This window comes from Eleginops maclovinus, chromosome 6 (genome assembly GCF_036324505.1).
Source record: "Eleginops maclovinus isolate JMC-PN-2008 ecotype Puerto Natales chromosome 6, JC_Emac_rtc_rv5, whole genome shotgun sequence".
NCBI lineage: Eukaryota > Metazoa > Chordata > Actinopteri > Perciformes > Eleginopidae > Eleginops > Eleginops maclovinus.
In genome coordinates, this window is record NC_086354.1 from 13583854 (window position 1) to 13596745 (window position 12892).

At 41.1% G+C, this 12892-nt stretch overlaps 1 protein-coding gene across 2 annotated transcripts in view; it reads right to left on the reverse strand.

The window, feature by feature from the left end:
• The window catches only part of LOC134865389 (glypican-5-like), an 89333-nt gene that overhangs the window by 59832 nt on the left and 16609 nt on the right, over window positions 1–12892 (reverse strand). For both annotated transcript variants that reach the window (XM_063884878.1, XM_063884877.1), the window contains exon 3: window positions 6592–7295. In XM_063884878.1, the coding sequence (XP_063740948.1) occupies window positions 6592–7295 (704 nt within the window). The remainder of the gene's footprint in view (window positions 1–6591; window positions 7296–12892) is intronic.

A 12892-nucleotide genomic window follows, 5' to 3' on the forward strand; every position in this document is an offset into this window, starting at 1 on the left:
TCGAGTGAGTTCATCTCACTGGTGTCTGCGATATGGTGGAACATACGCACACAAGCAAAGAAAATAAGCTGGTGGATAGAACCTTTGAAAGTCCACACATGTCCATTTGAAGCCTTCCAGTGAACCAGCAATTACCACGATAACCATAACACAGATGCAGTAGCCATTTGTGTAAGGTTCATAGCAGCAGCTGCACAATATCCTCATGCCAGCTAGCCCGAGTTTAAAGGGGCTAAAACACCAGCCAAGCAGACACCAAGACATCAAGTGAGGATGTTGGGAATATGGAGATGCACGGGGGTGGCAGGAGCTATTTAAAGGATCACATTCAGCATAGAAAGCTGACACAATGGAAGAAAAGGTGGGGTGTTTTCTCGAATATCTACAAAGGTTTACCAGATTTAATCAAGATGAAGCAAAAGTGAAAAAGGACCGGAACAGCAATCCCAAATATTTTTGTATATCATATAAATATTCCTGTATATTGCAGGATTGAAAGCACCTATGTTTATTTTGCAATATTGAAAAACAGCTTTTAGTGGACAGACCTTTCATCATGAGGTTTCTAGATTTACTAGATATTTGACACAGGCACAAACTTCTGCATCATGTCCCAGCATTGTTCTCTGTCACATTTAATGCCCAAGTCGTATTAAGTACTTGATATGTCCAGGGACAGTCTGTAGCAGGACTTATTATGGATACAAACGTTGGTATTGATATTTGTTAGACTCCTTGGCCCATCCACCTTATTTATGTTTTGTTGTCATATCTCTAACTTTTTTCCTTTCTTATTCTGTATGAGACAGTCCATCTGAACTGCTGACCTCAAGCTCTGAAGGAAACCCCCCCCCCCCTCTCCCTTCTATGAACATTTCATAAACATATAATTAACTACATATCTGGGAAATGACATGCTTTCTTTAATTATAGGCTTCCACCAATCCAAGTCATAGGTTACATAGAAGAGTAATATACTAAAAGGACGACTGCTTGACGTTCAGACCCCAATGTAATGGCCCAGCAATCAATCACATGGCTATTGCTCAATAAAAAAAAAAGAAGTTTTATACAGATAAGAAGAAATGCAGGATTTTTTTGTGGTGTTGAGGGCTGCAGCCCATTATCAGCAGCAGGACAAATGCTAAGTAGGGAAGAGGAGCGGGAAAAGATGCACAAGGGTGACTGAGCAGATGAGAGGCTGCACCCACAATCATTAGCTAATGGACTGCTGAGTAAGTCAGCATGAGAGTTTGACTCGGTGCCAGAGGCTCACACAGCTCGGGAAGATGGGTTGAGCATATAGATTGGCCATGAGCGCATTTTGCGTCAGCTGCCATTCTGCTAACATTCTCAAATATCACATAAAGAAAGAATTTATGTAAGATCTCAGCCTGTGTAGCTAATCCTTTCATATAAGGGGGCCTAAAGAGGTGCTCTCAGCGGATGAGTGCATCGCAATAATATTACATTAGGGAAATATAGAAGATATATAGGGGAATATAGAATATATATTTCATCTATATAATACCCCTTATTTTAACCTGCCCCATAAAATAAAGTACAAAAGCTAAAATGAAAATGAAAAACACATGCTGTTTGCAATCACATTACATATAATCAAGAAGGTTCAATATCTGTGATCTAAATAAAAACTGTAGAAATGTAATATTCATGAATTGAAATGAAACAACTGCAAAAACATTATAAGCTTTTAATTATGTCACCACCAGTAAACATTAAAATGACAAGAGTACAGCTGTTATTACATTTTAGCTATGCATATAAGTATCTTAATTAGCATAATCCATTTGGAAGTGTGTGCCAATGAATGCAAATGATCATCTGGATACTCCATTTCCTCTGTTCTTCCTTTTTAAATCATCTGTAAGAACGTATTTAAACAGGTGAGTGAAGTAACACAAAATGAGTAATAAATAATTCATCTATCTATAAGGGTATGTAAGATCTAATTAGTTTACTATTCACTCTTCTCATAATGTCCATCATATTTAAGTACCATTGGTATTGATTTTAAGTATACAATACACAGCAATATCTTTAATTTCATGATCTTGTGTATTAATAAATTGAACATTTCTGGAATAAATAAAGGAAAACTGTTTATTAGAATAGAATAACACATACCCCAGTAGTAATGGTATGGCAAAAATATGTGGTGGTACACATGGTATATTTCAACATATTGTCCATTCCTATGCTTAAACCATGAAAATACAGGGTTCTTAGTGATGGGTTAGGGAAAATAAAATAAGAAAATGTGATGACAACAAAGTTTGTTTTCACACCAATGATATTCTTTCATGTTATTGTGGGATAGAGTGAAAGAAAAATGGCTCGCAATGGAAGCCACTGCAGTCTATTGAGGTGCCGCCGTGGTGAATGGAAACCTTCCAGTCATCCCACTGGCCCTTGTTTCCATTATCTTAAGACCCAGGCTGCTATTATCATTCCTCAATAAGACTGTAATGAGAAGCTGGGGTAAAACCAACAAGCGGATAAGGTAGACCTGCATATAAACAGCTCTGATCTGGACCAGTCGTACCATTTTCTCCTACGCAGCCTATACAATGTACAGTACATAATGCTTTCAGTGAGCAATGAGTAAGTGATTAAGTGTCTTAGTACAAACTGTGTGTTGAGATTTAAAATCTACTCATCTTCAAATAAGTGGAAGATATTAAGTTCCCCTCTAGGTCATATGAGCCATATCATTTTTATGGCCATGTCCATAAACAGCAGTCTGAGCTCTCTCAAGCATGGTTAAATTTGGAGGGAGAAATTCTGATATGAATTCAACAGAGTAGCATTCAGAGGGAGAAAACCTCACCAAACATTGGAGCTACCATTTGCACTGGGGGCCCAATAGAGTGGCCACTTTTACTGGATATTTTCCAATTTTCTCCTAATTGTGTCTACTCGACATAATCCAGCCCAAGGCTCCCCCAATATCCATAACCATAACCACTTCCCTTCGACCCACGTTCACGCTCCATGTCAATAAGAGCAGGAATGCGTTAAAACAGAATCTATCCTCCTGCAGCCCCACATTACTATCAATAGCTGCCTTTCAGTCGGCACGCGCTGCTAGTACTGTCACAGGGTGGGCTGCACTTTGAGACTCCTTACAGGACTTCTAAAAACCTGATACCTGCACACGGTGTGGTGATGTGTTTGTATATGTACAGTATATATGTTATGACCTAGGTCCTGTCCTATGACGTATTGCAACATATAGTGCAGACTCTGTGTAGTCTGCAGGTCCCTAAGAGAGAGAGAGAGAAAGCAACCACAGAATGGCTTGTGATAATATCCCAGTGTAAAACCACACAGTCACAATAATCCATTAATAACAACTCCATATAATATTCTGACTCTGCAAAACACAGAGTTACTTCTTTGTATACTTAAGTTTAAAAAAGTAGTTTAAGTAAGATATTTGCAGTAAGACACTAAGGATCATATAAAAGAAAAATAGAAAATGTGTGTTTAAAATTGAGTGTTCATCTGGGAGGGGAGTAAATGGAGGTTTAAGGCTGAAGGTGGCTACGCTGACACAGTAGTTGTGCACAAGAGACTTAACAGTTTTACTTAACAGGCCACTGTGGCTTTATAAAAACATACTGCGATTTAAGAAGGCCACGGGTTCTAGGTATTACATGTGTTTGTCTGAGCGCCTAAGTGAATGAGTTAATGTTGCTGTTCATGTTTGCCCTTTAGCATGCGTGAAGCAATGAGAGTGCAGAAAATGGGAGCCACCAGTGTCAGACTGGGGGCCACCTCCGTTTCCAGCAACAATTCTCTTTTTTTTCCAGCTGGCTGGGTCTAGGTTGTATGGCCTAGCTGGAACCCTTTCAATTCTGTCCCACTTGTCCCCGTGCTGAGCTCCCTGCTCCAGGCTTGCCTGCCACCCCATGAATACCAAGCAGGCATACACACACATGCATACATACACACACCAAATACAAGCTGGGTCTCTTTCTGCATAGTTGTATTAGGTCAGTCTTTAAGCCTGGCAACCAACCCTCCTCTGTCTGCACATGCATGTGTGTATACAGTGTCTGTGCGTTTGGATGTGTGTTTGATGTAGAGTCATTCAGGCTCTGTAATGTTCCTTCACAACTTCAGAAAAACACACCAGTGCTTTTGCATGTTTAAGACCATTAACTACAAATTACTTACATTTTATGTTACTGCCAAACAGATTTTCCACCTTCCAGGCAGCCATTTTCATTTCCTTCTGGTAAAATGTGAAATTTTACTTGCTGAGAGTCTGGCAATAACGAACAGTGCTAGACAGACAACAACTACAATCCACTACAGTAATGTGACTTTTTTTCCCAGAAATGAGTAACGTAAGAGATTACAAATTCTAATTCAGTACATTAGAGTGAGTTACCCCAGTAATGATCCACTGTGTTATGTCGAATGCAGAAAGATTAGCATACACTGATGTGGAAGCTAAATGGGATCCTATAAAGAATAAAAACCCTCAATTGTAGGGAGGGGGGGGGGGGGGGGGGGGGGTTGATTGTTTGCTTTGTATGCTCCTTAAAGTAAAATTGGTCACCACAGTAACACCAAACCCTAGTCTTTTAAAATCAATTATAGTTTATTGTAAGACTGCACTCTACATTAGGTTGAATAAAATATCCAAGATAATGTTTAATCTTCTAACAGCTTGACCACTATGGCTTCTATAGCATTGTCTTACATGTTTTGTCTAGTTCTGGGAACAGTTCCAGTGTAGACTTCTCCACAAGTTGTCCCATTACAGACATGTGGGAACAACTGCGCCCTACATTAGCTATCAACATTTGGAGCATTGTTCTCCCCTTTTCTGGTCCCACCAATAATGAAAGTTGAATTGAGTAACTCAAGGTTTCAAGAGGATATGTTTATAAAAATAATAATATAATAATACAAATAATGAGATAGAGAGGTAGGGATGAGGATTTGAGTGACACAGATTGGGAGAATAAACAGCAAAAACAGACTTTCCGACACTTCTGGGAAGTAGTATGCAGTCATATACGAAGTATTGTGCACAGAACTGTTCAGCTCGTGCCCAGGGGAGAAATATGTATAAGTGCTCTTATAGAATATAGAAAAACATTGAATACACATGCACTGAGACTACAGCCATTGCTAAATCTTAGAGGGAGGGAGGGAGATGCAATGGGGACGGAATGCTAGTGAAAATGTTCCTCATGATGTGCATAAATCTCTGCTGATCACCTTCTGCTCCTTGGTGTATGACTCATGTTACTTTACACCCACATGCATGACCTCACCTTATAAAGAGAATATAGGCTTCTGCTTAACATGTGAGGATAAAGATCACGGTGTGCTGTATTTACCCTAAAAAACAGATTTAAGATGGTATCTCAAATAAAGCAAATTACTGACAAGCAAACACAAATATGTGTATGTAAAGAAACATCTATTACAGAGATTTGATCTCAAGTTTACACACACAAACTGTTGTTTGTAACAAAACTGTTTAGAGGCCCTATTATGCTTTTGGTTCTTCCCTTTCCTGTAGTAAAGGTTACAGTGCATTTAAACGGTCGGAAAAAGCTAAAATCCCAAAGTTCTGTCCAGAGGGAGTTTCTCAGCCACAAACTCCCCTCTCTTGAAACACATCGTTTTGAATCCTTTGTTTACTTCGGTTAGATAATGACATCTTGTTTTAACGCTCACACTTCTATTGGCTAGCTCTCCAACACATTTTACGTGATAAGCTAAGTGCGGGATATCTCTAAGTGCTTAACAAATCAGCACAGAGCAGGCCAGCTAACCAATCAGAGGTGCTGAAGCACAGGCAGTATGAGAAAAAAGCACTTATTCACATATAGAGGCACAAAATACAAATGTGAACCTGAAAATTAGTATAATATGTCCTCTTTAAAATGAATCACAATTTCTATCCAAAAACAGTTTTGTTTGTTAAGTATAGTTAAACTTTCGTGCTTGCTGGGAAAAATACAAATATTCCGAATAAAATAAGTAAACAAAGGCAACATTCTAACTTTCAATGTCAATGCAGCATTCAGTTTTATGACATGTTTAGCAACATAAAACTATGTTTGTATTGTGCACATCTAAATTAAAATGTTATAAAGCATACGGGATATGGAAGTACTCACAGCATGCAAGTGCAACGAATCGCCATTTTATCCACTACTTTCTGCCTTTGTCATCATAGTGAAGGTTGAATTTATAATGTCCCGTCAGAACCTAAACAACAATGGTGACTTTGAATTGCCTCGCTGTTTTGGAAAATGAGTTCAGCCTGCATTTCTTTGGGGGGGAACTGATTTTTTTTTTTTGTATAAACATTGTTTTTCTCTGAATAGTTGAACACTGTGCAAATATTAGGGCTGTGTGCTGGTTTTTTTTGTTGCAATGAGGGAAAAAATTGCTCTGAACCCACAAGCAGCCTGTAAAACCCTTCCAATCAATACAGAGAACATTGCCAAAGTATATGTGTAAAACAAAGATGTTAAACAAAAAGGTTTGGACGCTCTTTGCTTTTGCCATTAAAGCGGCTTTTCAGTGCGTACTCACCGTGGCGGTGATGAGTGGACCATGGAGCTGTGCGTAGAGCAGGGCCTCATTAACGTGGTCCCTGACCCCCAGAAGGGCTAGTTCCAGACTGTGGTGCCCCGCCATGGCGTGGGTTAGTTGCTCCAACAGGCTGGTATACCTCCTCCAAGGCTGATCCAGCTCCGACACGCTGGCCAAGCAGCCTCGCATTACATTCAGACAGTATCCCACGCAGGGCTTGATGAGCGTCAGTCCCCTGCAGTGGGAGCAGTACACCATCTTCACCAGGCCCTTCACACACTCTTTACTCATGCTGACATGTTCGGTGGCATTCATCACCTCCAGACCCTCCTCCAGGGCCAGGCCCAGCTGTCTTCCGGCTCCCGACGACTCAGCCATTTCCTGGGCCATGACTGCTGGCTGAGTCCCGAACGGGTTGACATCCTGCCTGATCATACGGAGACAGTCGCCCATTTCGTTGCCCACCATCATGCTGCCTTCAATGCCTGGATTGATGAGCTTTGTGTAGACGAGTGGGAAGAGGTTGTTAAAAAATTGGTGAACTGACACCTCCACTGACACGTTGGCCCCACGGAGGTAGAGGGACAGTGAGGCGAAAAGCTGGTTAACATGAGGGAGAGCATGGCGGGACAGGGATGGGTAGGTTCCCTCTAACAGAGAGCTTAGGTGGCCCTGAGAGAAGGATAGCAGGTACTGGAACATGTCTGCAAGAAAAGCCAGATATAGAAACACAGAGATTAGAGATGGAAGGAAATACAAGGTTAGATTGACATTTTATTGGAGAATAATATTGAAAATCTAAATGCAAACACAAATCCAACTCTGGCCCCTAACCACCTAAGCTTGGCTTGTGTGCATCAGTAAGTTGGGATGAGAAAACAGTGTCAAGTTTTCCTACAACGTGGATTGATGTTTTTTTGTATGATGTCAACATCTGTATGTCTTAAGACTCTCCATCTATGCCTGGCAACAGAATGATAGAGAGAGAGAGAGAAAGACATTTGCATTTTCCTGTGGCAAATAAAGTTAATTCCATATTCTCCATGGGCTTTTGACAGCCACCAGGTTTCCAGTTCTTATGTAGTAATTTCCTGGTGAGCAAAAGAAGCTGTAATGCCTTACAGCTTCACGTCAATGATGTCAGTGCAGAGGCTGATTAGTGCCAAAGAAGTGCCACTACACACTTAGCAAGTTACCGTAACAGAGTGTAAGAGGTTGAAGCAAAGGGCATTGGGAAAAAAAGACTAGAAATGTAGAGAAACAGCTTGTCTGGAAATGTCTTTTTTATCCTTTTTCTCCAAATCTACCCCATCGCCCATCCCTATTTCATAGTTCAGTTATACGTTTTTACTTGAAGAGGGGACTTGTAGAAAGTCATGGATATATTTGATAAGTTTCATCAAAAAAGATCACAGGAACATCAAAATTCTTAAATAATTTTCCCTAAAATCTCTTCTGGATAGGTGTGTGTGTGCGTGTGTGTGTGTGTGTGTGTGTGTGTGTGTGTGTGTGTGTGTGTGTGTGTGTGTGTGTGTGTGTGTGTGTGCGTGCGTGTGTGTGTGTGTGTCTATGTGTCTATGTACTGGACACAACTATCTCCTCTGGGGTGTGATGTCAGCTTAAAAGCATGACAGAACATGAAGGAGCAGTAGCAACTGTACAGAAATTGAGACAGGAAAAGGAGGGTGCCAACAACCCCCCCCACTCCCCCCCCACCCCCACCCCCAGACAGACAGACAGACAGACAGACAGACAGACAGACAGACAGACAGACAGACAGACAGACAGACAGACAGACAGACAGACAGACAGACAGACACACACACACACACACACACACACACACATCCATAACAAAAGTGGACATCCTTTGACAACTCTGACAATTATGTTGCAAACCAAATGTTATTAACCGCAACGCCATAAACCATAATTTGCTGATTTGAGATTCATTTGATTGATGCTAACACTTACATAGTCATTCATAAGACTACCTCTCACATAGTGAATCTATATTTGCACAGTGAATGGTACCGAATGAGTATGTGTGTGATTGTGTGTGTGCCTGTGTGTGTCCAGCCCCTCCCAGCTCACAGACAGAAGGATAACAACAGTCATATACTCCTCAACAGCTGCACTAATATGGCCGCTGTCTGTGACACAGGGGGACTCCCCACCGGCCAGCAAAAGGCACAACTCATTTATAATGCCCCAGAGAGCTCCATCGTCATGACCAGACCTGCTCGCGCACGCATGACATTCAGGGTTGTGGCCTATGAGATGAGCTTTACAGAGTGTGACTGCATGCGACAAAAATAAAGCAGGCAGACTGGACAAGTGACGGTCTGTGAGGGATTATTACTGTATAGCGAAGGGGGACAAGTGGTTGTCTGACGGGCGGCGGTGGATCAGGGGGGAAACGGGTGTGTACCGATCAGAGGGTCAGTGGTTCGATCCCCAACCCCTGCTCTCAGCATGTCAATGTGTCTTGAGCGAGATACTCAACAGCATTGAAGTGGATGTAAGTCGATTGATAAACAGTCACTTAAATGACATGTAATGTAAAGATGACCAGCTGAAGACAAACACAAAAAGAGCGACAATCGAAAAAAGAAAAGAAACAAGCAAAAACAAGATTCGATTTGCAGAGAGGTTGCAGTTTCATTTCCCACTCAGTGTTTCCTAAGCCCGTGGGGCTTCAGAGTTGGTATCAGTGGGGGGTCCACATGCTTGCCTTCCAGTCAGACATTTACCCCACAAGATGTACCCACAAGCTGAGGTTACACTGCATTACATAATGTTATTATTAAATTATCATGCTCAGAAATATCATGGTTTAATCTTACTCTCTGTGAGCAGTGGTGGGAGTAAAGCAAAACTAGACTACCCTACAAGAAAATCTAGTTTTCTCATAAAGACTCAATAATATTTCCTATGCTTCTCAATAGCACCATGCCTTGATATTTCAAAGAGTTTCTGACAGGATCATTAAATCCTTAAGACATTCCATACTTGTTAAAAAAACATATTTTTATTTGCCAAGAGAATGACACTGAGAGAACACGAAAGAGGAAAAAAGGGGAGGGTGTGAGACTGCCAGGAAAAATGGAATAAAAAGAAGCGACTGAATTCTTGAATAAGTAAAAACAACTACTGTAAAAGTGGACTCCACCTTGAGAACATGCTCTGACATCTGGATTCATTTGGCCCCTTGGTCCGGAGCACTTCCCTGTGTCTCCATGGCAGTTACTTCAAACATGTCCTTCTCTGAATATACACAAGAAGAACCGGAGTGCACCTTTCTTCCTCTCTTCTAACAAACAAAACACCAGATTCCATGATTCAATCATTTTCAACATCAGATATTATCTGTTCTCAATCATGTCATCTCCCACACTCAAATGTATCCAGTTTCTCATTTTGTGATAAATCAAGTACAGTTGTTGGGGTTTTTTCTTCAGTTTTCAGTTCTGGGAAACATGTCGATAACAAAAAAAAAAAAAAAAACAAGAAACCAGCTGCTTTTAAAGTCCTAACTACGATTGCATGATATTCAATTTGGGTTTTATTGTTCTGGCTGACCTCAGTGTCTGAATCGGAATCAACCACAGTCCATTCAGACTAACAGTTGTGGGTGGCTATCATTATAATTCCACATACTCCCATGGGTAAGCCTGTTGGGAAATGAAGTCTGGATGGATTGAGGCTGTTTTGCATGGAGCAATTATCTTTAATTTCCAAGGAAGTACTCAAAACTCACTGACATTTAAAACACTAATTGTCAAGCTAACTATACAGGAATAAAGGAAGAGGCTTGCTTTGTCTGTGGCCTTGTACTGTAGGGGTAATCTGACATGCTCTCTGCTCGGGATAAACAAGGTATTAAACGGATAAAAAAGCAACAGTGGCAAAGCAGAAGAGGCCTTTGTCCTGCAGGGGCCTCAACTGTATTATGAACCTGGCTTAGGATATTATACCATATCTTTCCATCAATGCTATGCCAAGGCCACTCTCTGAGATCACTGGGTTTAATCATAAGAAGCTATTTCCACTTTTCATTCTGCATGGCAACCCAATGTTTAACTGGCACAATTAGTGTCACCATGGTAAAGCTGCCAAAATAACAGAGACAAAATAAGCTCAGTGGCAGCTCTGTGATTTAAGTCACAACCATAGTGTTTTCCGCCTTTGCTACCCAGCAGTCCCTGATGTCTAAGCCACTCTCACACTGAGAGACATGCATGTATGCGTGAGTACTTAACACAGTCTGAGTACGTATTTAAGGCCAACGCTTCATTTGTTGCCAAATCGCAGCACAGACAGCCAAGTGGCACTAAACTGTTATTACAGACCAACATGCTAAATGTGCATTATATAGGAGTTGGTTTGACCAACAGATTGTACTTTATGATCAGTAGTACTAGTAGTAGAAGAAGATGTAGTTATTGCAATTGCGGTGTGTTACTTATTAATTAATATTAAAGACCTTATGTGTAGCCTTTGAACATTTCTGACTTTGGTGACTCCTAGTGGTTATATCAAAAAGACATTGTGGAGACAGCAAGGTCTTTAACACCGAAGCAACTACACATTTAAATCAGATGCATGTGTGCAGTCCCAGATAAATGTATTCTACTGACCAATATGAGTTGGCCTATGTTACTTCAGTAAAATTCTGGAAATGTATTTTCTCCCTTTAAATAAAACATGTTTTTGAATGTGACATATTGTTTAGACAGTTGTGACATTTACTTTATGAAATTATCTATCAAGTTCCGATTGCAATGCGAACAAGTCTTCATTTTTAATACACAGCTACATTAACAAATCATAAACAGTTATAAACTTTACTTGTAATTAAAAAGTATAATAAAATGTGTAAACTAAGGTTAACTTTATCAGATGATTAGTAAAATGTGTGGAAGGGATTTCTTATGAATCCAGATATTTTAATTGAGAAAAAAGAAGACGGTCTGTGTGACCCTGTAACCTTTACCAGTTGCACATCCCTGAGAGGGTTTAACTGGTTCTGTGTCATACGGGAGACATCATCTTTCAATAAGTGCAAGTATGAGTGCATGTATTGTATGTCTGTATTTTTAAGTACGCGCCTGTAGGACTGCAGAGATTGGTGTGTATGTGTGTGTGCTTTAAGATGTGGTAATATTGTGATAATGAGGTAGGAGACACTGTGCTCATACCATGGAGCTGTGTTCCCTTCCTATCTTGGCAATCAGTCCTGGCTGGACCTCACCAACCATCTTCTCAGGCAAAGCATTTTAATCCTACCACAGGCTTGGGTTTCAGACAGGTCACCACACAGATATATGACATAGTGACACATGTGTAGATTACATATCCTTGTTTTAATTAGTAGAAATACAGTACATAAGGCAATCTCACACTCAGCACTGGTGATCTTAGGTTACAGGAGGGGGCTGCAGAGTCATACAATCTCCCAGCCGTTAACCTTTCAGATAACAGTTTAATGCTAATAAACTATTAATAAGTCAATGAATCAATCTGTTGATTCATCATAGTTGTGTGGTATAATCACATATCTAAAGTCTAAAGTCGGAGCATGACTCATCTGTTAACAACAGGCGCAGACGTGGTATCATGCACATTTGACCTACAAGAACTGGAGGGGCTGCACTTGTGCAAAAACTCTGTGACTCCAGAAGTCCCTTTAGGAACACCACGTATGCAATCATAGGTGCACAAAGTTTGGCAAACCCTGGCTGCAAATCCTTATCTACTTGTCTTGTCCTATAAGGGAGCTAACAGGTGGGGTAACCGGCTTGTGAGGGTGGAGACAAGGGGCAGGGGGTTGTAGAGGTAATTAAAAAAGGCAGCTCAGCTATATCAAAACTCTGAAACATAAACAATTCCACAGATGCCAGGGGCATTTGGGTGCACTGGGCTTTAATGTAGTGTGGGGGAGGAGTGGCGGTGGAGATTGCACAGGAGGGGGATCAGTGCTCTCTGCCCGGGCCAAAGTAGGGAAACATGATCGAAGGCGGGGGAATGAGCAGTCGAGAGAAGGACAGGGACAGAGGAGACAGAGCACGGGGGTGGTGGGAAGAGCAGGGGAGGGAGGGAGAGTTGTTCAAATGACTAATGCCATAAAGGGGAGATGTGGAGGGCCAGCATGAGGGCAAACTGTTGACAGGCTGATGGACAGCACCTCTGGTCTTACACATTAAGAGGGCAACAGGTCTATAGTGACCCCCCATTTCTCTTTTGTTTATTGGCATATAAATCATAGTGTCTCTTTTGAGGTAGTGTAGCGCTAATCAGC